General features: G+C 52.3%; 3 protein-coding genes across 4 annotated transcripts in view; 1 reads left to right on the forward strand and 2 right to left on the reverse strand.

The window, feature by feature from the left end:
- The window catches only part of acin1b (apoptotic chromatin condensation inducer 1b), a 52897-nt gene extending 32382 nt beyond the window's left edge, over nt 1-20515 (reverse strand). For both annotated transcript variants that reach the window (XM_069941078.1, XM_069941077.1), the window contains exons 1-5: nt 20332-20515; nt 11447-11512; nt 8200-8305; nt 3577-3644; nt 1156-2949 (exon numbers count right to left, since the gene is read on the reverse strand). In XM_069941078.1, coding sequence (XP_069797179.1) covers nt 1156-2949; nt 3577-3644; nt 8200-8305; nt 11447-11512; nt 20332-20469 — 2172 coding nt within the window. In that variant the 5' untranslated portion in view covers nt 20470-20515. The remainder of the gene's footprint in view (nt 1-1155; nt 2950-3576; nt 3645-8199; nt 8306-11446; nt 11513-20331) is intronic.
- Nucleotides 20516-20733: 218 nt separating this feature from the next.
- Nucleotides 20734-24822, forward strand: c5h14orf119 (chromosome 5 C14orf119 homolog). The gene is given in 4 exon segments (XM_069941080.1): nt 20734-20821; nt 23316-23393; nt 24176-24489; nt 24492-24822. Coding segments are annotated over 2 exon segments (612 nt in total). The 5' UTR covers nt 20734-20821; nt 23316-23393; nt 24176-24182; the 3' UTR covers nt 24797-24822.
- The window catches only part of LOC138765512 (ciliated left-right organizer metallopeptidase), a 136621-nt gene continuing 133993 nt past the window's right edge, over nt 23217-25844 (reverse strand). The window contains exons 14-15 of the mRNA XM_069942540.1: nt 25650-25826; nt 23217-25276 (exon numbers count right to left, since the gene is read on the reverse strand). Coding sequence (XP_069798641.1) covers nt 25063-25276; nt 25650-25826 — 391 coding nt within the window. The 3' untranslated portion in view covers nt 23217-25062. The remainder of the gene's footprint in view (nt 25277-25649; nt 25827-25844) is intronic.

The raw sequence follows: 25844 nt of genomic DNA on the forward strand, positions 1-25844 counted from the left end.
TGGGGGTATCAAGGTGGGGGTATCAAGGTGGGGGTATCCAAACCGGAGTATCAGGGTGGGGGTATACAAACTGGGGTATCAAGGTGGGGGTATACACACCAATGGTGTACACACTGGGGTATCAGTGTGGGGGGTGTACACACCGGGGTATCAGGGTGGGGGTGTACACATCGGGGTATCAGTGTTGGGGGTGTACACACTGGGGTATCAGTGTGGGGGGTGTACACACCAAGGTATCAGTATAGGGGGGTGTACACACCAAGGTATCAGTATAGGGGGGTGTACACACCGGGGTATCAGGGTGGGGGTGTACACACTGGGGTATCAGTGTGGGGGGTGTACACACCAAGGTATCAGTATAGGGGGGTGTACACACCGGGGTATCAGGGTGGGGGTGTACACACTGGGGTATCAGTGTGGGGGGTGTACACACCAAGGTATCAGTATAGGGGGATGTACACACCGGGGTAATCAGTGTGGGGAGTGCACACACCGGGGTATCAGTGTGAGGGGGTGTACATACCAGGGTATCAGTGTAGGGAGTGAACACACCAGGGTATCAGTGTAGGGGGGTGTATACACTAGGGTATCAGTGTGGGAGAGTACACTCTGGAGTATCAGTGTGTGGGTGTACACAACGGGGGTACCAACGAAGGGGGATATACACTCCAGGGTATCAGTGTGGGAGTATACACACTGGGGTATCAGTGTGGAGTTGTACATACCAGGGTATCAGTGTGAAGGTGTTTGTGATGGGATGGTGTAGAGGGAGCTTCACTCTGTTGGAACCCAGAAGAGTTTATGACGGGTCGTGTGTGTGTGTGTGTGTGTGTGTGAGTGAGTGAGGAGGGGGTGTGGGGGTATGTTTGTGGGTTTATCTGTGGGTGTGTATGCGTGTGTGGGTAAGTGTGTCTATGTTGGAGGATGTGTGTGTTTGTGGGTGTACGTGGGGGTGGTGTGTTTGGGTTTGTTGTTTGTGACTGGGTGGGTGTGGATGTGTGTGTCTGGGTGGTCGTGTGGGGATGGGAATGACTGTGGGTATGTTAGTGTGTGTGTGTGTCTGAGTGGGTGGGTATAAGTGTGGGTGGGTGGCGGGTGGGAGTGAGTGGTTGTGAGGAGGCTCCTCTTGTCCTTTCTGCTGCCTCTGGAGCTCACCTTGAATCTTCTCTTGTTCTGCACTCTTGATGAGCTGGAGGAGGAAGAGGAGGAGGAAGAGGAGGACGATCGTGACCTCCCACTACCTTCCCCTTCCTCCCTGCTGTGTTGGTTAGAAGATAAGGGATGGGTGGCCCCACTGTTTATCCCCACCTCCAGTATGGGATGCCCGCCCTGCTCCTTCTCCCCTCCAACTCCCTGCATCCTGACAGGAAGCTTCCCTGTGGTCCCAGCCGAAGCTGGCGTGGGGTTGGTCTTCCAAAGTCTGTCACATTCCTGGGGTGACGTGGCCACCGATTGCTTCTCCTCCAGGGGTCGTGGGAAGGTCTCTGTGTTCTTCTGCTGGGATTCTGATGGTGCTATGTGCTGGGAATCCAAAGGAGACTGGGCCAGCTGCTGGGATGGGAGAGGAGAAAGTTCTTTCTGCAGTGATTGTGTAGCTTGTTCCTCCTGCTGGGTTCCTGGTGGAGATGGTTTTTCCTCCTGAGTTCCTGACTCTACCTCCCAACCCTTCCCTCCATCCTCTCTCCACCGCTCCTCACTAGTCCCCTTCTCTGATGGGGATGGATCCTCACGCCGGGCTCCAGCTAGAGATGGTTCCTCCTGCTGGGATTTCGATGGAGATGATTCCTCCTGCTGGGATAGTAGAGTAAATTGTGCCTCCTGCTGGGTTCTTATTGGAGATGGTGCTTCCTGCTGGGTTTCTGGTGGTGACGGTGCCTCCTGCTGGGATGGCAGAGAAGGCACCTTCTGCTGAGTTCCTACTGAAGATGGGGCCTCCTGCTCGGTTCCTGCTGGAGATGGTGTCTGCTGGGTTCCTTCTGGAGGTGGAACATTCTTCTGGATTCCTGTTGATTTTGGCTCCTGCTGGGTCCCTGCTGGAGATAGCTCCTCCTGCTGGGATGGTGCAGGTTCCTCCTGCTGGGATGGTGCAGGAAATAGTTCATCCTGCTGGTATGTTTTAGATGGTTCCTCCTGTAGGGATGGTACAGGCGATGGTTCCTCCTGAAGGAATGCTACAGGTAGCTCCTCCTGCTGGGCTGGTGCAGGAGATGTGTACTCCTGCTGGGATTGTACAGGAGATGGTTCTTCTTGATGGGATGGTTTAAGAGATGGTTCCTCCTGGTGAGTTCCTGCTGGATATGGTTCACTGAGCTGGGGTGGTAGTGGAGATGCCTCCATCAGTTGGGATTCTGGTGGCGATGGCTCCTTCTGCAGAGAAGGTGGGGAGACCTCCCCCTCCTGCTGTCCCATGGCCCTCTCTGGTTCCTCCTGCTGTGACATCTCTGGGAGCCGCTGGCCAGGAGCCGTATATGGCTCCTTCCCCTGCTGGTGGGCAAGGGAGGGGGGAGACCGGTGGCCTACAGCCTCCTGCTCCCCTACTTGCTGGGACTCAAGGAGAGGGGGTTCCTGCTCCTGCTGGGGTGAGGCCGGGGTCCTGTCCCTATGAGTCTGGGAGGCCAGGAGGGGAGGCTCCCTCTCAGGGGGCAGCAGGGGAGGGGTGGTGGGAGTCGCGGAAGACCAGCCCCTTCTCCCAGCAGGGGGAGGTCCAGCCTGGGGGGTGCGGCGGAGACGAGGTAGGGTGGGGCCCCGACGCAGGTAAGGGAGGGAGGGGCCTGTACTAGGGGAGGGCTCCCCCCGTAGCTGCTGCTGCTGCTCCTCCTCCTCCTCCTCCTCGCCCCCTTCCTCCTCATCTTCCTCCTCGTCTTCCTCTTCCTCCTCTGAACATGGGCTCCCTTCCACCTCCACTTCCAGCCGGGGAGGGTCACTGCTCCCCGGAGACACCTCATCCTCCTATGGGCGGGAATGGGGAAGAGAAGGAGAAAGATAGATATCAACACGAGTTGAGGATCATAGGGTAGGAGAGTTGAGGGGTGGAGGGGTGACAGATGAGAAGGGGGAAAGACGGGGAGAGCAGTGGAGAGGGAAAAGAGGGGAGGGGAGAATGGAGAGGGGAAGGAAAAAAGGAGGTAAAGAGAGGGTAGGAGGGGGAGATGGGGAGAGGGATGGAGAGGAGGAGGGAGAGGGGAGGAAAGGGGCAGAGATGGGGAGAGAAGGGACGAGGGGGAGGGAAGGGGCGAGGTAGGAGGGAAGGGATGGGGGGAGAAGGGATGAAGGGGAGGGGGAGAGGGGAAGAGGGGAGAGAGTGAAGGATGGGGAGAGGAACGGGGGAGGTTCCAGTGAGGGGGTAGGTCAGGAGAGAGGAGAGTTATGTGTTTGGCAGAAGGAAAGGGCAGTGAAGGAGTAGTGAGGAGCAGTGGAGAGAGGATGGAGGAAGGGTTTGGGAGGTTGAGTCAGGAAAGGGAGTTACCTGTGGCGGGGTGAACAAGGGGAAGAGGTGGGGAAGGGGAGATGAAGGGAGGGGGAAGTGCGCAGAGGGAGGGGGAGCAAAGAAGGGGAAGGAAGGGCTGAGGTAGTTACCTGTTGGGCGGGCAGGTTGCTCCTTCCATCATTTCCTGGTTCTTGAACTCCCGACTCCACCTGCCGTTCTGTGAAGGAAAGTGGCACAGAAGGTCACACCCAGCCTTCTCTCACCCCCTCCACTTCCTCAGCAGAATGCCTTCCTCCCTTGCTCCAGCCCCCTCCCCTTGGGGAACCCACTCTCCCCTACCCCACTCCTAACATAGACCCCTCCCTCCGCTCCTTCCGCTCGCCCCTCATTCCTACCTCCATCCCCACTGTGAAGCCTCCCTCCCCCCCCATTCCCTCTCTGTCTCTCTCCCTCCTTCTTGCTACCCTTTTACATAGTGCTTGAAGGCCAGGTATTATCCACCTGTGTGAATGCATCAAAGGCGGATTAGGGAGTCTAAACTTTGCCAAGGTAGGTAGAATCAGAGGTGACGCATATTGATGCGGGACCTGTCTAAAAGGGCGAGTTGTGTTGCCATGCACGTGTGCTACATGTCCCTCGTCTTTTGCTTTAGGAAGCCGGCTGGTTGTGTAAAAGGACTCACATTCCCGGCTTTTCTTTGGTTCTGTGTAAACAAGCAAGCCGGCTTCCAGAGGCAATAATACGCCTTTTCAGTTTAAAAGAGCTCCTGTCTCCCTGCCCCTCCTCTCCCCTCCCCTCCTGATGGAGTAGGAGTTGAGGTGCCCCGCAGTTGGAACAATGTTGGGGGGAGGGAACAGGAGGGGCGCTGGGAGAAGAGAAAGTAGAGAGGAGATGGGAGTAAAGGAAGGGAATGTAGAAGGTAAGAAGTAGGGAGGACATAGGATGGGGGGAAGGTGTGGGATAGAGGGGAGTAGTTTGGGATGGAGAGGAAAGGGGAAGATAGAGGAGGAGGAGGGAGAGAAGTTAGGAAGTGGAAGAAGTGGGAATGGGAGGAGGAAGAGAGCTGAGGGAGAGGAAGGGGAGGGAAGAGTAACATGAAGGAGGGAGAAGAGGGGGTGGAGGAGGGAGATGGAGGGTGAGGGGAGGGGAAGGAAGAAAGAGGAGGGAGGAAGAATATGGAGGCATATGCAAGAGGAAGGGAGAGGGAGGAGGAAGGATTGAGAGGATAGAATGTAGGAGGGAGAGGAATGGAGGGATGAGAGGAGGGAGGAATAAGGGAGGCATGAGGAGGGGGAGCAAGATGGAGGACTGTAGAAAGGGAGGAGGGAGGGAAAGGAATGAGAGGGGTGAGGGGAGAGACGAGGTGGGGAGGGAGTGTTGAGGGAGAAGGAGGGGAGGTAGGCTGGGTGGGGCAAGGAAAGGGTGTAGGAGTAGGGAGGGAGGTGGAGGGTGGAAAAGGGATGGGGAGGGAGCAGGGAAGAATGAGGTAGGAAGAAAGGGTAGGGAGGGAGGTGGAGGGTGGAAAAGGGATGGGGAGGGAGCAGGGAAGAATGAGGTAGGAAGAAGGGGTAGGAAGGGAGGAGGAGGGTGGAAAAGGGATGGGGAAGGAGCAGGGAAGAATGTAGGAAGAAGGGGTAGGGAGGGAGGGGAATTGGAGGAGAAGAGCCAGAGGAGGGGGAGGGAGGCATGTATGAGGCAGATGGAGGAGGGACGGAGTGGGAGGGGAAAGAAGGTTGAGAGGGGAAGGAGAGGGAAAGGAGAGAGAGGAGGGTGGCAGGAGGAGGGAGATGGGCTGCAGTGTGGGAAGGAAGGGTGATGAGTTATATGTATGTAAGGAGGAAAGAGCAATGAAGGGGAATAGAGAAGAGTGGCAGAGAGAGGATGTGTGTATGTGTGTTCTCCAGTGAGGATGTGAGTGAGTGTGTGTGACTGTGCTTGTGTGAGGACTATAGAAAGGGAGGAGAGTGAGGGGAGTGGAGAGGGACGAGGTGGGGAGGGTGCGTTGAGGAAGAAGGACGGGGAGGTAGGCTGGGGTGGGGCAAGGAAAGTGTAGAAATAGGGAGGGAGGTGGAGGGTGGTATAGGGTGGGAGGGATGGGAAGGGAGCAGGGAATTTCCCCCCTCTTTCCCTCTCTCTGCCACTCCACCTACCCCTCTCACTCTGCCTCTACCCCTTAGCCTCTCTCCTCCTCTTTCACTTCTCCCCTGTTTCCCCTCTCCTCTTTCCCCTCCTCCCTCCATGCCACCTTATCCCTATCTCTTCTATCTCCGTCCTCCCGTTCCCACTTCTTCCCCTTCCTACCTTCTCTCCCCCTTCCTCCCTCCTTCCCTTTTCCTCTCCATCCCACAATCTTCCCCTTCCTTCCCTTTTCCTCTCCATCCCACAATCCTCCCCTCTACCCCACACCTTCTCCCAATCCCATGTCCTCCCTACATCTCCTCTCTACTTTCCCTTCTCTCAACTCCCCTCCTGTTCCTCCACCTTCCCCCCCCCCACATTGTTCCAACTGCGGGGCACCTCAACTCCCACCCCAGATGTGGATCAGGAGGGGTGGAGGTTGTGGGGAGGGGTGGGGTAGTAGAGTCAGGTGGAGTGTGAGGAGGAAGGAGAGTGAGAGGTCTGGGGAGGGAGGAGGCAGGGAGAGGGGAGTGGTGTGATAAAGGCAGGGTGGAGGGCTGGATGGGGAGAGGAGAATGGGGGGATAGGGAGTGGGAATAGAGGGAGGGGATGAGGAGAGGGGTCTGGGAGGACGGATGGGAAGGGAAATGTTGAAAGGGAATGGCGATTGGGATGGGGTTGGATGGGCAGGACGATGGGGGGGAATGGAAGCTGGGATGGGTAGGGATAGTGATGTGAGAGGAGGCTAAGATGGGAGGAGGGAAAGGAGAAACGGGGAGAAATGAAAGAAGGGGAGGGAAGAGGCTAAGGGGGTAGAGAGAGCGAAGGAAAGAAGGCAATTGGTGGCAAAAGGGGAAAGAAAACAGAGAAAGGTGGGGAGCATGAAGGGGGAAGGAGGGGGACCAGGTGGAGTGAATGAAGGGGGGAGAGGAGGGGGACCAGGTGGAGAGAAAGAAGAAGGGATGGAGAGGGAAGGGAGTGGGAAGGTTGGAAGGAGTGGAGAGGGGGTGAAGGATGGGGAGGGCAGGGAGGGTGGAGGATGGAGTGGACAGGAAAGAGGAGGTGGTTGATGTGGAGGAGGAGGTTAGGGGAGGGGAGGTGGAGAGGAAGAAGTAGAGGACAAAGATGAAGAGGAATGGTCGACGAGGAAGTTAAGTGATGGGGAGGGAGGAAAGGGAAAAAAGAAGGGATAAAGGTGGGGGAGTGGAGGGGGGAAGGAACTTGTGGGTGAAGGAGGAGGGTGTAAAGGTAGAGGGTGGAGAAGGGTGGAAGAGTTTGGGGGTGGAAAGGGGAATGAGCGTGAAGGGGAAATGGAGAAAGAAGATGGGGTAAAGGGTGGAGGGTAGGGAGTGGGGCTGAAGGAGAAAGGGGAGGAGAGGGGGATGGGGAAAGGGGAGGATAGGGGATGGGAAGTGGGGGAGGGAAGGGGCTTTGGGAAAGGGGGTATATGGAGGTGGGGAGTAGAGGGGGGGACAGGGTGGCAGGGAGGATAGGGAGTTGGAGTTTGGGGAGTGAGGAGAGGGTGAAGGAGTTGGAGAGGGAGGAGGTGGGGAAGGCTGGGATGATCAAGGGGAGGGGAAGTTGGGGAAGGATGGTGGAAGGGTGATGAGCTGGAGGGGTTAGGAAGGGTGAGGGGTGAGAATTGGGGAAAGGGATGGAGGAGGGGAAGGTGGATCAAGAGGGAAGGAGGAAGATGGGGGAGTGGGATGGGAGAGGAGGAGGGGTAAGGAGAAGGAGAAAGGGGGTGGGTAGGGGAGGGGATAGAGGGGAGTGGGAGTTGGAATGGGGAGGGTGTGTGGGAATGTTACATGAGGTGGGATAGGTGGGTGGAGGGGTTTGAAGAAGGTAGGAGAGATGGGCAATGGGAGGGTGGGGAAGAGGTTATAGGGAGCAGTGATTGGGGAGGAAAGGGAGAAGGGGGTGAGGAGGGAAGCTGGGGAGGGAGGAGGAGGGTTTGGGTAGGCGAGGGAGAGGGGCATCGGGAGGCAGGAGGGGATGGGGACGTGCCGATGTAGTTGGGTGGGGAGGGAGAAAAGAGTAGGAAACAAGAGGGGGAGGAGAGGGTGGTGGAAGAAGGGAGGTAGGAAGGAGCATAAAAAGGGGAGTGTGGGAGGTGGATGAGAGGTCTGGGCAGGGGAAGGTGTAAGCAGGCAGGAGGAGGTCTGAAGGGAGGGGACTGAGGAGGGAGGGGGTGGGAGTGGAACAGGAAGGGTGAGAAGAGTGGGAAGGATGGAGCAGGGAGGGAGAGGGGGAGGAGTGTGGAGGGAGAACGGGGAGGGGAAGAGTTTGGCAGAGGGATGAGGAGAGGGATGGAGGAGGTCGGTGGGAATGGGAGAGGATGAGGAGAGGCCTGGCGGGAGGAGGAGGTGTTGGATAGAGGGAGAAGGGTTAGGGGATTGAGGAGGGGAAGGGAAGTGGGAGAGGGAGGGAAAAGAGGTTAGTGAGGTAGCAGGGAGGTGGATAGAGGGTGGAGGAAGAGGTATAAGAAGAAAATACGAGTAGGGAGGGGAAAGGGGAGGTGGGGAGAAGAGGGAGAGAGGTGGAGAGGAGGAGAATGGGGGAGTGGGAAGAGTGCAGAGGGAGGGGAGTGCAGGAAGGGGCTGGTAGAGGAGAAGGGGAATGGATGAGAGGTAGGGGAAGGGTAAGCCCCTTACCTTCAGGGGCTCTGCGACCCTCCCTCTCCAACCTCTGCTGCAGGAGCTCGTGCTGCTGCTCCAGGTACTGTTTGATGAAGCTGTTGGAGCTCATCTCCTCCCCAATCTGGAACAAGGTGCAGTCAGATTCAGCTCCCTCATCATCATAAACTCCTCCCCCCCCCCCTCACTCTGATACCAGATGTCACTCACCCATCCCCCCTGTCATCTTACCCTCCATCACTTACTCCCCCCCATCAAGCACCACCCCCCAATCACTCACCCCCCTGTTGCCCTGGCACTCACCCCTCCTCGTCACTCACCCCCCCCGCCACTCACCCCTGTCATACACACACCCCGTCAAACACCCCCATCACACACCTGCAACCCTTTTCAAACACACCCCATCATAAACACCCCCATTATACACACATCCCATCACACACTCACACCCCCGTTTCTCATACTCACACACCCCTATCTCTCACACACCCACTTCATGCTCACGTACTTGGCACGTACGCACCCCATCTCTCTCTTTCACGCACACACATACACAGAGTCTCTCTCACACATAGTCTCTCTCTCTCTCTCACACATACACTCCTGTCACACGCACACTACCCAGTCGCACAGACACATGCATGGACACACTCCCCATCACATACACAATTCCAACATACACACTCCCTGGTCACACACAGCACCCGTCAGAACACACACCCTATCACACACCTGTCAAACATATACCCTGTCTCTTTCTTTGGCTTGGCTTCGCGGACGAAGATTTATGGAGGGGTAATGTCCACGTCAGCTGCAGGCTCGTTTGTGGCTGACAAGTCCGATGCGGGACAGGCAGACACGTTTGCAGCGGTTGCAAGGGAAAATTGGTTGGTTGGGGTTGGGTGTTGGGTTTTTCCTCCTTTGTCTTTTGTCAGTGAGGTGGGCTCTGCGGTCTTCTTCAAAGGAGGTTGCTGCCCGCCGAACTGTGAGGCGCCAAGATGCACGGTTTGAGGCGATATCAGCCCACTGGTGGTGGTCAATGTGGCAGGCACCAAGAGATTTCTTTAGGCAGTCCTTGTACCTCTTCTTTGGTGCACCTCTGTCACGGTGGCCAGTGGAGAGCTCGCCATATAACACGATCTTGGGAAGGCGATGGTCCTCCATTCTGGAGACGTGACCTACCCAGCGCAGTTGGATCTTCAGCAGCGTGGATTCGATGCTGTCGGTCTCTGCCATTTCGAGTACTTCGATGTTAGGGATGAAGTCGCTCCAATGAATGTTGAGGATGGAGCGGAGACAACGCTGGTGGAAGCGTTCTAGGAGCCGTAGGTGATGCCGGTAGAGGACCCATGATTCGGAGCCGAACAGGAGTGTGGGTATTTCAACGGCTCTGTATACGCTAATCTTTGTGAGGTTTTTCAGTTGGTTGTTTTTCCAGACTCTTTTGTGTAGTCTTCCAAAGGCGCTATTTGACTTGGCGAGTCTGTTGTCTATCTCGTTGTCGATCCTTGCATCCGATGAAATGGTGCATCCGAGATAGGTAAACTGGTTGACCGTTTTGAGTTTAGTGTGCCCGATGGAGATGTTGGGGGGCTGGTAGTCATGGTGGGGAGCTGGCTGATGGAGGACCTCAATTTTCTTCAGGCTAACTTCCAGGCCAAACATTTTGGCAGTTTCCGCAAAACAGGACGTCAAGCGCTGAAGAGCTGGCTCTGAATGGGCAACTAAAGCGGCATCGTCTGCAAAGAGTAGTTCACAGACAAGTTGCTCTTGTGTCTTGGTGTGAGCTTGCAGGCGCCTCAGATTGAAGAGACTGCCATCCGTGCAGTACCGGATGTAAACAGCGTCTTCATTTTTGAGGTCTTGCATGGCTTGTTTCAGCATCATGCTGGAGAAGATTGAAAAGAGGGTTGGTGAGAGAACGTAGCCTTGCTTCACGGCATTGTTAATGGAGAAGGGTTCAGAGAGCTCATTGCTGTATCTGACCCGACCTTGTTGGTTTTCGTGCAGTTGGATAACCATGTTGAGGAAATTTGGGGGGCATCCAAGGCGCTCTAGTATTTGCCAAAGCCCTTTCCTGCTCACAGTGTCGAAGGCTTTGGTGAGGTCAACAAAGGTCATGTAGAATCCTTTGTTTTGTTCTCTGCACTTTTCTTGGAGCTGTCTGAGGGCAAAGACCATGTCAGTAGTTCCTCTGTTTGCGCGAAAGCCGCACTGTGATTCTTGGAGAACATTCTCGGCGACACTAGGTATTATTCTATTTAGGAGAATCCTAGCGAAGATTTTGCCTGCAATGGAGAGCAGCGTGATTCCCCTGTAGTTTGAGCAGTCTGATTTCTCGCCTTTGTTTTTGTACAGGGTGATGATGATGGCATCACGAAGGTCCTGAGGCAGCTTTCCTTGGTCCCAGCAGAGCTTGAAAAACTCATGCAGTTTGACATGCAGAGTTTTGCCGCCAGCCTTCCAGACCTCTGGGGGGATTCCATCTATACCTGGTGCTTTGCCACTTTTCTGTTGTTCAATTGCCTTATATGTCTCTTCCCGGGTGAGGACCTCATCCAGCTCTAGCCTTAGGGGCTGTTGAGGGAGCTGGAGCAGGGCGGATTCTTGGACTGAGCGGTTGGGAGGCGGAGGCCCTGGCCTCGGTCGAGTGAGGCAGGCGGAGGCCACGGTCCGGGCAGAAGCGAGGGGGAGGCGTTGGCCCCGACATACCCTGTCATATATATATATATATATATACACACATACTCACATCCAGTCTCTTTCTCTCACACCCAGTTACAGACAACCTGTCTCAGCCAGTCATACACACCCTGTTGCACACACCTAGTTGCACCCCCTCTCACACACACTGTCAACACAGCCCATCACGCACACCTTCTCACATACACTCAAACCCAACCGCACACACCATGTCACACACACCCAATCACACACATACTTACAACCAGCCTCACACACACCTGTCATGCATAAACCCCAGTTACAACACACACACATTGTCATACACACATTCCATCACACACATCCATTCACGCCTGTCACACACACCATCACATACACCAATTACACACACACTCACACCTTGTCTCTCTCTCTCTTTCTCACACACACCCTGCCTTACTCACACTCTCACTCCCCATCACACATACATGCTCACACCCTGTTATACACATGCTGTCACACCCCTGCACAACAGCCTCTTCCAGAGGTGGCCATCTGGACAGTTCCCCATCCTTCCCCCCCACAGACACCCTATTCTGACCTGGGAGTTGGGTTGCAGTCCAGCGTGAGACGTCGAGTGTTTCTGCAACTGCTCCAGCATCAAGGCCTGCAACACACATGGATGAGGGTAAGTGATGGGGAGGGTGGGTCGGCAAAAAGTCAATAATGGGGAAGTAACACTGGGAGTGACGTACACCCTGGATAAACAGTGACACATTAAATCTGTACAGTTACAGTGACCCTAAACAAAACTCCCCCCTCCTCCCCACCACAGCCCCAGACTTCTGCCCTGTGGATCACCAGAGCATTTTTCCAGTTCATATGGGGATTCAAAATGGAAAGGGTCTGAAGGGTTGCCATGTAGAAGAAGCCAGACAATGGGAGCAAGGGCATACCTAACGTGGCCCTCATCCTGATGATCACCTTCATGTGTGGCTGAATCAGGCTGTTTATGTGGAACCAAAGTATGAGGGCACCAAGTGTCGCTATGTGCTGAGGTTCTAACTGTCCTAGGAGGTGAAGAATAGGCCTGGCCTTATTGCCATGCAATGTCCCAGTCAGCTGGACTTTGCCACACCACCTATCCTTCATGGAAAACTTTTTCTAGACCAACATCTTTGACCACAAGGCCATTTGGCAGCAGTCAGCACTGAAGACCTTGTAGAAACTGAGAGATGAGGACTCAATGGATCTGGTGCTTCCTGAGCCGACCATCCAGGTCATCTGGCGGAATGCTTCATCACCAGGGTTCACAAACAAGCACGAGGACTTGGCCTGGTTGGTGGTGAAAGGAGCCCTCCCAGTCAGATCCTTTCTGTACAACTGGAACATCACTCACCATGATGACTCTGGGGGTGAGGAGACAGTCAACCCACCTCTTTGCCAAATACAATTTGGCAAAGACTGTGTGGAGAAGGATGCAAGGGTCCTTCTCACGGTTCATCCCCAGCAGCAGACTGATCTATGGGCTGTTTCCAGGGAGGCACACAGAGTCAAACATCCAGAACTACTGGAAGATCATCAACCTGGTGAAAGATGAACGTTGGTCTGCCTAAAACCAGTTGGTCTTTCAGCACAGGGAGATGTTGGTGTGAGAATGCTGCCGCATGGCACATTCCAGGCTGCAGAAGTACATACTAAGGGGTGCTTTGAGTCTTGTTGCAGCCAATGTGAGGGCACTGTGGGGAAAGACCACAGTCTGGAAGCCCCTCAAATAACCAGAAGGGGAAATAATAATGAGATACCACAGTGGTGGAAATGGCGTAAATAGAAATCAATGTACAGTGATGGAAAAAGTGACACTGCACAGTTAAACAGTTATGTTTTTTACACAGCCGCTGTGTATTGAGAAATTATTCCCAAATTCCGGGAATGCAGTCTGTATAAAAAGATCGGAATAGAAATGAGTGACTCATTCCCGTTCTGAAATTATACCTGCAACACCCCAGACATTATTGCGCACTGCCTGGAGTCTAAACTGAACGACAGGCTAATGAATACGTCCCACATCCAGCCTGCGTAATAACCGCACGTCAGGTACTTAGTCTAAACATGCTGTGATATCCGTACACAGGTCGTTCTGTGTGAAAGGCCAGTCCGGAAGGTAAATGTAAAAATTGACTGTGGAAAAATAATGTTATTTATATGTTAAAAAAACATAAGTGAATGCCACCCACCTTGAATAAACAATTACACTGTACAGTTAGACAGGCAGTGACCCTCACCAGAATAAACAGTGACACTGTAGTTACACAATGATGCCACCCTGAATTAACAGTGATTCTGCACAATTACACAGTGACTCCCACCATAAATAAATCAAAGACTGCAGTTACACTGGGATTGACCCTCACCCTGACTAAACCAGTGATTCTTGACCTTTTTTTCCCCCACTCACATACAACCATAAGTAATCCATAACTAACCACAGAGCACCCATGGCATAGGAGGTTAGTAAGGGATTACTTACCGTCGTATGTGAGTGGGAAAAAAAAGGTTGAGAACCACTGGACTAAACAGTGACACTGTTCAGTAACACTCGGAGTGACCCTCATGCAGAGGTGAGTGGTGGGGTTGGTGGCAGAAAATAACAAGGAACCATAGTGATGGCAATGGTGTAAACAAGTGGTTCCCAACCTTTTTCTTTTCACTCACCTACCACTTTAAGTAATCCCTATGCCATCAGTGCTATGTGATTGGAAAGGAATTGCTTAAGGTGGTATGTGGGTGGGAAGGGAAGGTTGAGAACCACTGCTCTCGACCCAATTGTTGCTGAAATATTCTGGTAAAGAAAAATTGTCTCTGGCCTATTTCCTTGGGAGTTATGAACCCATGCACATAATGAGTTAATTAGGTACAATTAAAACAATGATTTTAGAAAAAATGTCACTGGCCTATTTCCTTGGGAGTTATGAACCCATGCACATAATGAGTCAATTAGGTACGATTAAAACAATGATTTTCAAACTTTTTTCCACCCACATACCACCTTAAGCAATCCCTTACTAATCACAAGAGCAATTATGTCATAGGGATTGTGAGTGGAAAGAAAAAGGTTGAGAACCACTGGTGTAAACAGTGGCTCTATTCAGTTACACGGTGATCAGCCATGGCTCTTTACATGCAGCTCCGTTGGGCCACAATCACAAACACTGATGTCAGTAAGTAACATTGTGTTAAGACAATTAAAAAATCTATCAATCTTCAAAAACGGTAAACCCTGGACAATCCAGGCCCTTGAAGAAAGGTTCGACCTAATGTACAATTTTGAGAAAATAAACTTGATAATCTCTGAGCAAGATTACAATAGCAGAGGGATCGCTGTGATATGCGTTTCACTGAGATGTGGCTGAATGAAAGCATTCCAGGCTCAGAGCTGCAGCCCAAGGGCTTCACCTTCCACTGTGCGTCAGGTCAAGGCAAAGGCGACAGTGTTTGCTTCATTGTCACTCACCATGATGCACAAACATGACGGTTATGCTCCAGTCCTCCTTCTCCAACCTGGAACAGTCTCGTCCATTCTATCCAGTGAGGGAGTTTGCCACCATTATCCTGGTCGCTGTGTACATTCCACCCCAGGCTCACTAGCGCACAAGCAGAAACTGAAGACACTAGTGGTGAAGACAGTGAAAGTATGGTCGAGGGAGGCGAAGGAGCGTCTGCAGAATGCTTTGGATCAGTGGACTGGACCATATTTAAGGATTCAAACTTGAATGAATATGCCACAACTGTCACTGACTTAATCAGGACCTGTGAGGATGAGTGTGTGCTTTCATGTACCAGTCAGGAGAACCCAAACCTAAAGCCATGGATGAACCAAAGGATTTGCAGCCGGCTGAAGGCTTGATCAATGACATTCAAGACCAGTAATCCAGAACTCTATAGGAACACCAGGTACGACCAATGGAAGGCTATCAGCAAAGATGCAATACTGAGTGATGTTAGACACAGAATCAGATACATGCCAACTATGGCAAAGCTTGCAGGCCAATACATCCTACAAGGTGAAGCCAAACATCATAAATGGCTGTGATGTTTCACTCCCTGATGAGGTGAACACCTTTGCTTGCTTTGGAAAGGAGAATTCAACTGTATCAGTGAGAATCCCTGCCGAAGCTGGCAATCCTTCAAGAGGGAGAACCCAAGGCATCAGGCTCTGATAGCGTACTTGGCAGGGATCTGAAAATCTGTGCCAACCAACAAGCTGGTATGTTCACAGACATTTTCAATTTCTCACTGCTGCACTTGGAGGTTGCCACCTGCTTCAGAAGAGCAGGATGGGCTCAGTAGCACTCACATCCTCTGTATTGAAATGCTTAGAGAGATTGGTCATGGCCAGAACTAACTCGTACCTAGGCAAAGACTGCAATTTGCCTAGTGTTGCATCGCTCCACAGCAGATGTAATCTCACTGGCTCTCCACTCAGCCCTGGATCATCTGGACAACAGAAACACCTTCATCATGCTGCTTTTCACCGATTATTGCTCAGCTTTCAACACTATCACTCCTCAATACTCATCAGCAAGCTTCAAAACCTGGGCTTTTGTACCTCCCTCTGCAAGTGGATCCTTAACTTCTTTATTGGAAGACCAGTCAGTGCGGATCAGTAACAACATTTCCTGAGTCCCTCCAGGTTCACTTCCGGTTGGGTAGCCCGACCACACCGACATCATGTGCATCCATCGGGCAGCCAGGTCCCGAATGCACATCGACGGGTCAACATGGACGCATACCCGATCATCCACCCAACGCACCCCATGCCCTGGAAGGAAGCTGATGCCCGCTACTCGCCTCATCCATCGGGGAGCAGTGACTCGGACAGACCCTGAGATGGTCCTAGTGTCCACCACTTTAAAAAGGGACATTCCCCACATACTTGGGTGCTCAATGATGGACATCGCTGTCAATGGGAAGGTAACAAAAACCCTTTTTTTTAAATTTTTCACACTATGAACCATATTGACCAAAATACAAATAAACATTTCCTTCTTGAATATACACAGTGTCATTTTCTCCCAACAAAATGCCTGTTTGATAGCGGTAGTACTGAGAGCTTTGTGCACCCAAATGTGGCCCAGACTCTAAAGCTCAAAATCTATCCCACGAACATTTCCATCGCTTTTGTTGCCCAGGAGCACTCTATCATGGCCCTTGGGCGCTGCTCAGTGGAATTGACATACTAAGGGTTCAGGCTCCTGGTTATGCCCCAGCTCTGTGCCCCAGTCATCTTAGGGCTGGACTTCTAGTGCCACCTCCAAAGCCTTTCCCTCACCTTTGGCGGGCCCCTTCCCCCACTCACACTCCACAGCTGTTGCACAGCTGACAGGGCTTTCATTACCCTTCATTACGGCAAAAGTGAGGCGGCTTCTGGTGGAAGGTATCATAGAACCCAGCACCAGTCCCTGGAGAGCCCAAGTCCTAATGGTAAAAGGGGATAGCAAACCAAGGATGGTAATCGATTATAGCCAGACCATAAACCTGTGCACCCAACTGGATGCCTACCCCTACCCCGAAGAGCTGACATGGTCAATGAGATAACCCGCTATAAGGACTTCTTGACAATTGACCTAAAGTCAGCCTACCACCAGCTCCCTATCTACACCTGGGATAAACCATATACCACCTTCCCTCTCTCCCCGAGGTGCAAGCAGCTTTCTCTTACATCAGGCAGGACATCGCCGATGCCACGATGCATGCTGTGGACAAGGACACCCCAGTCCAGGTGGAGTGCGATGCCTCTGATGTTGCCCTTGCAGCCACCCTCAACCAAGGGGGGGGGAGGGGTGACCGTAACCTTCTTCTCCAGGACCCGGCACTCCGTCATTGAAAAGGAGGCCCAGGTGATTGTGGAAGCCATCCACCACTGGCGCCACCTCCTGGCAGGCAGGAGGTTCACTCTCCTCACCAATCAATGCACAGTGGCTTTCATGTATAGCACCACCCATAAGGGCAAGATCAAGAATAATAAGATCTTGCACTGAAGAGTCGAGCTGGCCACATTCAGCTAAGACATCCAGTAGAGACCAGAGAAGATCAATGACTCCCTTGAAGCCCTGTCCCGGACCTGGGCCACTGTGCAGTCCAACCAACTGCAGGTGCTGCACAACACCCTTTGTCACCCCGGCATCACGTGCCTGTACCATTTCATCAAGTCCCAGAACCTCCCCTTCACCGTCCAAGAAGTCAGGACCATTACTGAATCATGCAGGATCTGTGCAGAGTGCAAACAGCCCTTCTTCCACCCACCACAGGCCCACGTTGTCAAGGCCACTCAGCCCTTCGAACAGCTTAGCATCAACTTTAAGGGCCCCCTGCCTTCCATGAACTTTTACTCCTCGTGGTCGTAGACAAATACTCCCATTTTCCCTTCGCCTTCCCTTGCCTGGACTCCTCCACAGCCACCGTTATCAGGACTCTGACACAGATTTTCACCATGTTCGGATACCTGGCATTCATCCAGTGACCGGGGGTCCAGCTTCATGAGTGAGGAGCTGCCCCAGTACCTGGTAGCACGAGGCATTGCGACTAGTCTTATACTAGTTACAAAAACGGGGTGATCTGGAAGGCAGTTCTCCTGGCCCTGAGGTCCAAAGGCTGGTCCATTGACTACCAACAAGAGGCCCTCCCCGAGGCACTCCATGCCATTAGGTTGCTCTTGTACATGGCTACTAATCAGACTACTCATAAGCGCCTTTTCTCGTTCCCCAGGAAATCGGCAACTGGGGTCTCCCTCCCAGCTTGGCTCACATCTCCAGGACTGGTGCTCCTCTGCAAACACGTGCGGGCCCACAAGTCTGACCTGCTGGTCGAGCAGGTGCTCCTCCTCTACGGCAACCAGAACTACGCCAACATCAGGTATCCCAGTGGCCATGAAAACACCGTGTCGACCAGGGATCTAGCACTAGCAGGGGCCCCACCCCCCGCTACCATCACAACTACCTGGCCCAATCTCCCCACCATGGGTACCCTTGGCCCACCCACTGGCTACTCCCCCACGGACAGACATACAGATAGACACCACACTGCCCACACCGATGCCTGCCATGACTACATTGGACCCAGCCAACCCTCAGGCAGCAACCAAACCCTCGCTGAACTTTGACCAGGAGCCAACCCTGAGATGGTCCCAGAGACTCTGAAAGCTGCCTAAATCTGTAAATACCATCCACCAAGGACAATTTTAAGAAGGGGGTGATTGTGTTGATACAACCACCAGCGTACTGCAGGGAGCGATCTCTGTACCTGCAGGAAGACCACCTAAGGGGCTGACTCCACCTGGCCAGTGATCAATTAGCCGACCTGAATAGACTTCTAAGGGGCTGACTCCAAATAGCCATCTGTCAATCAGCTGACTGGAACCTGAGCCAGTCACACGGGGAGCCACCAAGGCTTGAACTAGTGTTCAGTCTTTTACTGAAATAAAGCCTGTTATATAGTCTTTTGAGTTTTGTGTTGGCTTGCTGCTACCTCAGCACCACACACAGTGACCACAGCCCTGAATATACAGTGACTCTGTACAGTTACACAATGACCCCCACCCTGAATAAACAGGGGCACTGTTCAGTTGCACAGTGCGCCCCACTCTAAATAAATAGTGAATCTGTGTAGTTACACAGTGACCACAGCCCTGAATAAACAGTGACTCTGTACAGTTACACAGTGACCCCCACCCTATATCAACAGAGATTCTGTACAGATACACTGTGAACCCCACCCTGACTAAACAGTGACATTGTACATTTACACCCACCCTGACTAAACAGTGACTCTATAGTTACACAGTGACCCCCCCCACTCTGTATAAACAGTGACTCTGTTCAGTTATTCAGTGACCCCACCAAGAATAAACAGCGACACCGTACATTTATACAGTGACCCCCACTCTGAATAAACAGCGACACCGTACAGTTATACAGTGACCCCCCTCTCCCTGAATAAACATTAGGTGACCCTCATGAATTAGTGACCACTACGCTAAATAAACAGTGGGTCACCCTCAATCGAGATTACACAGTGAACACCATCCTAAATAAACCATGAATGTACATTTACACAGGGAGTGACTACCACTCTGAATAATAGCGACTCTATTGTTACACAGGGAATGAGCATCACCCTGAATAAACAGAGACTCTGTACAGTTATTTTTTTCCATACAGCATGGTAACAGACTATTTCAGCTCACAAGTCCATGCCACCTGATTTTCACTCAATCCCTGATACTTTTCCAACAGTGGGAGGAAACCAGAACCTCCAGGAAAAACCCCACACTGACATGGGGAGAACATATGAACCCATTACAGACAGCGTGGAATTAGAACCCCAGTCCAGATTGCTGGCGCTATAAAGGTGTTGTGCTAACCACTATGCCAACCGTGCTGCCGCAAGTGACCCTCACCCTGAATAAAAAGTGGATCTGTAGTTACACAATGAATGACCCTCACCCCAAATAAACAGCGACTCTGTAGTTAGTTACCCTCACTCTGAATAATCAGGGGCTCTGTAGTTACACAGAGAATGACTCCCTAAAAAAAGTGATACTGTACAGTTACACAGAGAATGATCCTCACCCTGTATAAACAGTGACTCTGTACAGTTACACAATAACTCTCTGATTGGTCAGGATAATTAGCAAGGCTTAAAAACTCTCCAATTGTGAATGTGTGTCAGTGCAGACTAGTTATTAATGCAAGGAACAGGAGACACTTGTCAGTGAATAATTGCAGGAGAGATATGGTCTGCAATTGATCAATATTTTACCAAGATGGATAAATTGTCTTATTTGTCAATGTTGTTTGTACACTGTTGGACAGTCTGCGATTGGTTAGTGGAGGTAGAAGAGTTGATTGATCAGTATTAGAAAGGGAGAGATGAATCGACTCTCTGGTCAATGAGTTATTTGGAGAGAAACATAGACTTCCTGATTGATTAATAATCACTGAAAGATTGGCGGTAGGATTGGTTAGTAAATTATTGAGGAAAAAAATTGGCAAACTTTGTTTGTCAATGAATATTCAATCTCGTCAGGGGAATCTGATTGGTCAGTGAGTGTCCTTTGAAGGCACGGGCAGATTCTGATTGGTCACAGAAGACGATCACACTCTTCATTAGTTCACCAAACTCCAACCGCGCCATTATTGCACATGCTCAGAGAGGCATCAGGCGGTTAAGCCGGCATCGATTTTTAGCACGCTTTAAGCACGCCTGCGCAACACAGCACGGCAGCTAACTTTCAAGCTAGCCTCCGTCAGCGCGCAGGCGTAGCGCGGCCCATTCGCCACGACAAATGGTCTATACGCAGGCGCAATACTGCCAGGGGAGCAGCCAGCGCGCAGGCGCGGTGCGGCCCGGCTGCTCGCCACAAACAAGCGGGGCGGCGGTTTAAATGAAGGCCGCTATCCAGGAGTTCCCCCGTCCGACACTCACTCCCTTCAGCCGTTTGATCAGCGTGTTCTTCGAGCCGCTCTTGGCCAGGCCGCGCTCCTCCAGTGCCGCCTTCAGGTCGGTGACGCGCAGTTTCTGCAACTCTTTGCCATCTAGAGTCACATCTTCCAGATCCGCCATTTTACCTGCTGTCGCTCGGGGCCGACGGGCGAAGGAGGAGTCGTTGCTTCGGCTCTTTCCGGACAACACTGTGACGTCACCAAAGCTTCGCTCTTCCATCGAAGCTGACGTTTTTTCGCTTTCCGCGGCGCTTTGTCCTTCCAATTGGCTAGTGTTCAGGGAGACGTCACTCCTCACCCACGTGGGGGAGGACGGATGGATTTTCTATTAGTCAGTGACTGTGGAGAGGCAGCCAATCAGCCCTCTCCATTCCTGCAGGTCAGTGAGTTCTTGAAGGAGAGGAAGGACCGTCGCTGGTCGGTATTACTGAGGAAGAGACTGGTGGATTCTGTGATGCCAAAAATTACTGAAGGTGACCCAGATGGATTTACTTGATTGGGCGGTGGGGTAGGGGTGGACGAGTGTTCTGGTCAGTGAGTTGGCCAGGGAGAAGTGGACGGACTCTGATAGGTTAGTGAATTGATGAAGGAAAGGTGAGCAGGTGTTCCGATTGGTCAGCGTCAGGGAGAAGGTGGGCGGGTGACCTGATTGGTCAGCGTGAGGGAGAAGGCGGGCGTGTGATCTGATTGGTCAGCGTGAGGGAGAAGGCGGGCGTGTGATCTGATTGGTCAGCGTGAGGGAGAAGGCGGGCGGGTCATCCAATTGGTCAGCGTGAGGGAGAAGGCGGCCGTGTCATCCGATTGGTCAGCGTGAGGGAGAAGGCGGCCGGGTCATCTGATTGGTCAGCGTGTTCAATTTCAAGTTTATTTGTTACATGAAACAGTGAGAGAGGTTCTTCAGCAAGAAGTCTGACAGTACAGTTCTGGCATTCATATAGCTATGTAAAATGGAAGAGGAGCACAATTGTAGAGAGTTACAATGAAAGGGAAACGTTCAATTATTGTCCTGTAATACTACATTTAGAATGTAGCATACATGAAGCCTGCTCAGCTTCTGAGATCAGATCATCTCAGACGTATACAGACGTGAGAGTATGGTGGTGGAGTTCATTCAGGAGCCTGATGGCTGCAGGAAAGAAACCGTCCATTGGTGGCGATTGATGAAACAGGAAAGAAGCAGCTCCATAAACCTCTGGTTAGACCAAACTTCAATTATTGTGCCCAGTTCTGGTCCAGTTCAGGAAGGATATAGATGGTTTGGAGGGAGGGCAGAGGAGATTTACCAGGATTTTGTCTGGATTGGTGAACATGTCATATAAAGCAAGGTAGTCAGAGCTGTGGCTTTTCTTTCTGGAGCAATGGAGGGTGAGAGGTGACTTAATTGAGGAATATAACATTTATAAGGGGCTTAGATAGGGTGGATAGCCAGCACCTTTTTCCCCTGTAGTAACACTGGGAAATACCAGAGGACATCCGTTTAAGGTAATTGGAAGAAAATTTGGGGAAGACAGAGCAAATTTTTCTTTTACACAGACAATGGTGGGAGCTTGGAATGTATTTGTGGGAGTGATGATGGCATGTACAATCGGGACATTTAAAAGACCCTTAGACGGTTGGGTATAAGGAAAAAAAGAGGATTATGGGTGTGGGGTGGAAGGGTTAGATTGTTGTGGAGTAAGTTTACATGGGTCAGCACAACATTGTAGGTTGAAGGGCCTGTAGTGGAATGTTCTGTAAGAGTGTGTCAGCTGCCATCCTTGGGAAGTGAGAGGTGTGGAGCGAGGGAGATTTGTCTGTCGAAGGGTTTCCTGCTTTGTCCTGCTGAACTCCTCCAGCATGTTGTGCATCACTCCAGTTCATTGGCATCTATAGCCTATCTCTCTCATTTACCTGTGTTGACCGCCTTCTGCAGTTTCCTGTGGTGATGGGATGCAACCTGTAGAAGCTGTTGGGGGGGTGGAGGGGGAAACAAACCACACATTCCTCACTCCAGTTGAGTTATTGAAGGTGAGCTGGACAGGCCCTTTGGTCAATGGGCAACTGGGGCAGAAAGGTCCTGCTCTCTGATTAGGCAACTAGTGTAGGAGAGTCCTCTCTGTTTGGCTGAGTGACAAGGGTAGCCACGTTCTCTCCTCTTTGGTCGAGCGGCAACTGGAGTTCAAAGGTTTTTTCCCTCTCCAATTGGTCAGTGAGCGATTGGAGCAGGAGGGTCCTCTTCTCCATAATCAATACTGGTGGGGTGTTAAATCTAGCCTCTGGTCAATGAAGCAATCACTCACTGAGGGTAGTAAAGTTTGCAGATACCGTAGTTGAAGCAAAAACATGATGGAAAAACAGGATACTTTATATTAACAAAGATAGAGACACATAACCAATATTTCGGGCTTGATCCCTTCCATCAAGGATGGAAAAATGTAGGCAGGCTCCTTCCTCCAGCTCTCCACCCCATTTCCTTTCATAAAGGCCCCCCCTTCCGATTTGCTGGTGTGCCCTCCCTCCCTTGTCAACCTTGTACCTGTGCTCCTCTCCCACCCTTGCCCCCCACTCACCATTTTGTTTGGGTGCCTCCCAACATTTTGTCATACCTTGATGAAGGGTTCAAGCCCGAAACGTTGGTTATGTATCTTTGCTTTATAAAGTACTCAGTTTGACCTTCTGAGTTTCTCCACCATTGCGTTTTTACTCACTAAAGTCAGGTGGGTAATTCAGCTTCAGCTATTTTTGGACTGGACACCACGCCCATCGTTGAACACCCTTCGAACAACACCCTGAGGATTTTTTTGTAAAACAGAAAGCAGTAAGCAATGGCGACAGGCCAACAGGAATGTTTCCAGGAAAATAGCTGAGAAATAGCAGCAACTGATCAAGATGTTTTATTTTGGGTTTTTTTTTATTCAATGCAAGGCTGACAGATGGTTGACTTTAGTGACTTCCGGTTCAGGTATTTCCCCTCTCGTCATTTTCTAGCCTCATCACTTGACACTGGCCAGAGCAAGAATTCAAAGTGGGGCAGTTCTCCCCCTTAAAGGAACCGCAGATCCAGAGGTGAGTGTTAACCATGAGGACATTCAGCCCCTCTGGGGTCTTGCTGGACAGGGAAGGGGGACCAATGGTTTGCAGGACCCCTGGGCACCAAGACTGCTATGTCATGGAGTTGTACAGCACAGAATCAGGCCCTTCAGCTAACCTCCAGACTATCCCACGTGTCTATCCATACTTTCCTGAAAGTGGGGACACTGGTGGGGAGGGTGGTGGTGAACAGGGAGGCTTCATTAGTTGAAGCACTGAGGTCAGGAGCAGGAACATATGAGATGTGGTTGAGTATTGTGGGTCAATCTAGTTGGCCAGCTGGAGGAGTGATGTTGTTGAGCTGGAAACAGGGCAGAAAATATCCCCTGGGATGTTCCTGGGGACAGAGGGGATTAGGTTACAAAGAGAGACTGGAGTATTTCTCCCTGAGGCATAGGAGGCTGAGGGAATAATGTGAAAGCTCACTGACTCTTTCCCAGGGTTTCTAAAACTAGGTGAACAGATAAAGTAGAAGCAGGGAGGTTGTTTTTACCGGTGGGTAGGACCAGAACTCGGGTCACGGCCTTGAGATTTGGGGAGTAGGTTTGGGACTGAGATGAGGAGGAACTGCTACTCCTGCAGTGGAGTGAATCCAGGGAATAGGAGAGACCGCGCAATCAATGTTTGGGGCTTGGAGAGAGATTTGAAGAACAGAAGGACTTGGGGATAAGGGGAAAAGGGCAGGGAGAGAAGAGGGAACAAGGGTGGGGGTGCGGGGAGTGACAGACACAGAGACTCACCCTCCCCTCCTCCCACAGCCAGAACATGGAGGACACGGAGACAGGGAGATGTGGCCTCAGGGATGCGGAGCCAGGGAGACGGTGCCCCCGAGATGCCTCCCAGGAGCTGGCCTGTGTCCTGCATTGGTTCGGAGGCTGGGGGCCAAGTCAGAGGGAGGTGTTCCTGGGGGAATTGGTGCGGAGGGCAGTGCCTGGGAAGGTGTGCGTCTTACTGGACCAGCTGGGAGGGCTGCACCTATCGCAGGGCCCACCTAGCCTTTTCCAGTGTCAGTTGCGGCTCTGGGGCCGTTGGTTTGAGGGGTGGACCGAACACGAGCGCAATGGGCTGGTCTCCCTCCTGGAGCAGAGAGACCCAGCCTTTGTGCTCCGCTTCTACCAGGAGGTGGCAGGGACTGCGGGAGAGGCCTGATTCCCACCTCCCCTGCCCCCTCCCCCATGCTCTTCCTGGAGCAGAAGGATTTCCTTCCCATCCCCCAAACCTTTGCCTTTCACTGCACCTGGGACTGCTGGGCTGAGAACCGACTGGGGATGGAATCCTGTACTGCCACTCTCCTTCCTCTCCACTGCCTCCCCCTTCCCAACCTTCACACCTCCTCCCTCTCATCCCCATACTGCACTCATCCCCTCGTATTCCTGTAACCAATAAAACTGGCCTCCACCACTTATATGTATGTTTGTGTGTCCTGGGGAGAGGCCATGACAGGGGGGGAGGGGACTCAGGGGGAGGTTAGGGGGCAGGGTGGGGTTAACAGGTAGGGATGGGGGGGGGGGGTCATGGTTAATGGGAGGGGCATGATGGGAAGGATGGGTGCGGGCCAAAGTATGGACGGAGGCAAGGCGAGGGGAGGACTCTGGAGAAAGGAAGGGACCAGGGTGGGATCAAGGGGAGTCCACAGGATGGGATTCTAGGGCTGGGACTTTGGTTCCGTGACTGCAGCGTCCTGGCTCTCTGCCCATGTCCCCTGTCCTGCATGCACACGAGCTTGGGCTGTCCGCAGCCTGCGGTAGATCCCAGCAGCCAGTGTCACCACCACCAGGAGCCCAGCGAGAGGGGTACCAATCCTTGCCGCCTTCACTGTCCCGGGGATCACTGGTATCTCTGTCAGCAGACTGTCCGGCCTGTGAATGGAGCAACCGAACTGATCAATGTTGCAGCAAAGGTGCTCCAGACAACATCGCAACAACAGATGTGGGGGAGCACCGTCAACACGGCAACATGTGTGGCGCGTGCCTGTCAATGCCACATGCACACAGATAAACAGGCTGATGCCACAACAACTGCACTGGAATGCACCGATCAAACCTTGACAAGCTATAATCACCCACCAGTTACCACCGTGACAGCAGACACACAGGTCAACACCCACCAGTCAACACCGTCACATCAGACATGTGGGTCAACCCAATTCACAGACACGCCCAGGGTCAGCAGTTTCTGACAGACCAAAGTATAAATGGCCCAATGGTAGTTGGGTCAATGTGGAGCACTGACCTAATGCTGAGGATGCTGCAGTTGTGTCCATGGAAGCGGAGAACCAGGGGCGCAGTGCTGAGGCTGCGCTGCAGCCAGTGTAGTAGGTTGTGCACACTAAGCTGTGTGCATGTGAATTCCCGCAGCTCTAAGCACAGGAGGGAGGGACCGCAGGTGGAGGATGGTCCCACGTGGATCCTGTAGGTGGGGGAGGTA

This window comes from Narcine bancroftii, chromosome 5 (genome assembly GCF_036971445.1).
Source record: "Narcine bancroftii isolate sNarBan1 chromosome 5, sNarBan1.hap1, whole genome shotgun sequence".
Classification (NCBI taxonomy): Eukaryota; Metazoa; Chordata; class Chondrichthyes; order Torpediniformes; family Narcinidae; genus Narcine; species Narcine bancroftii.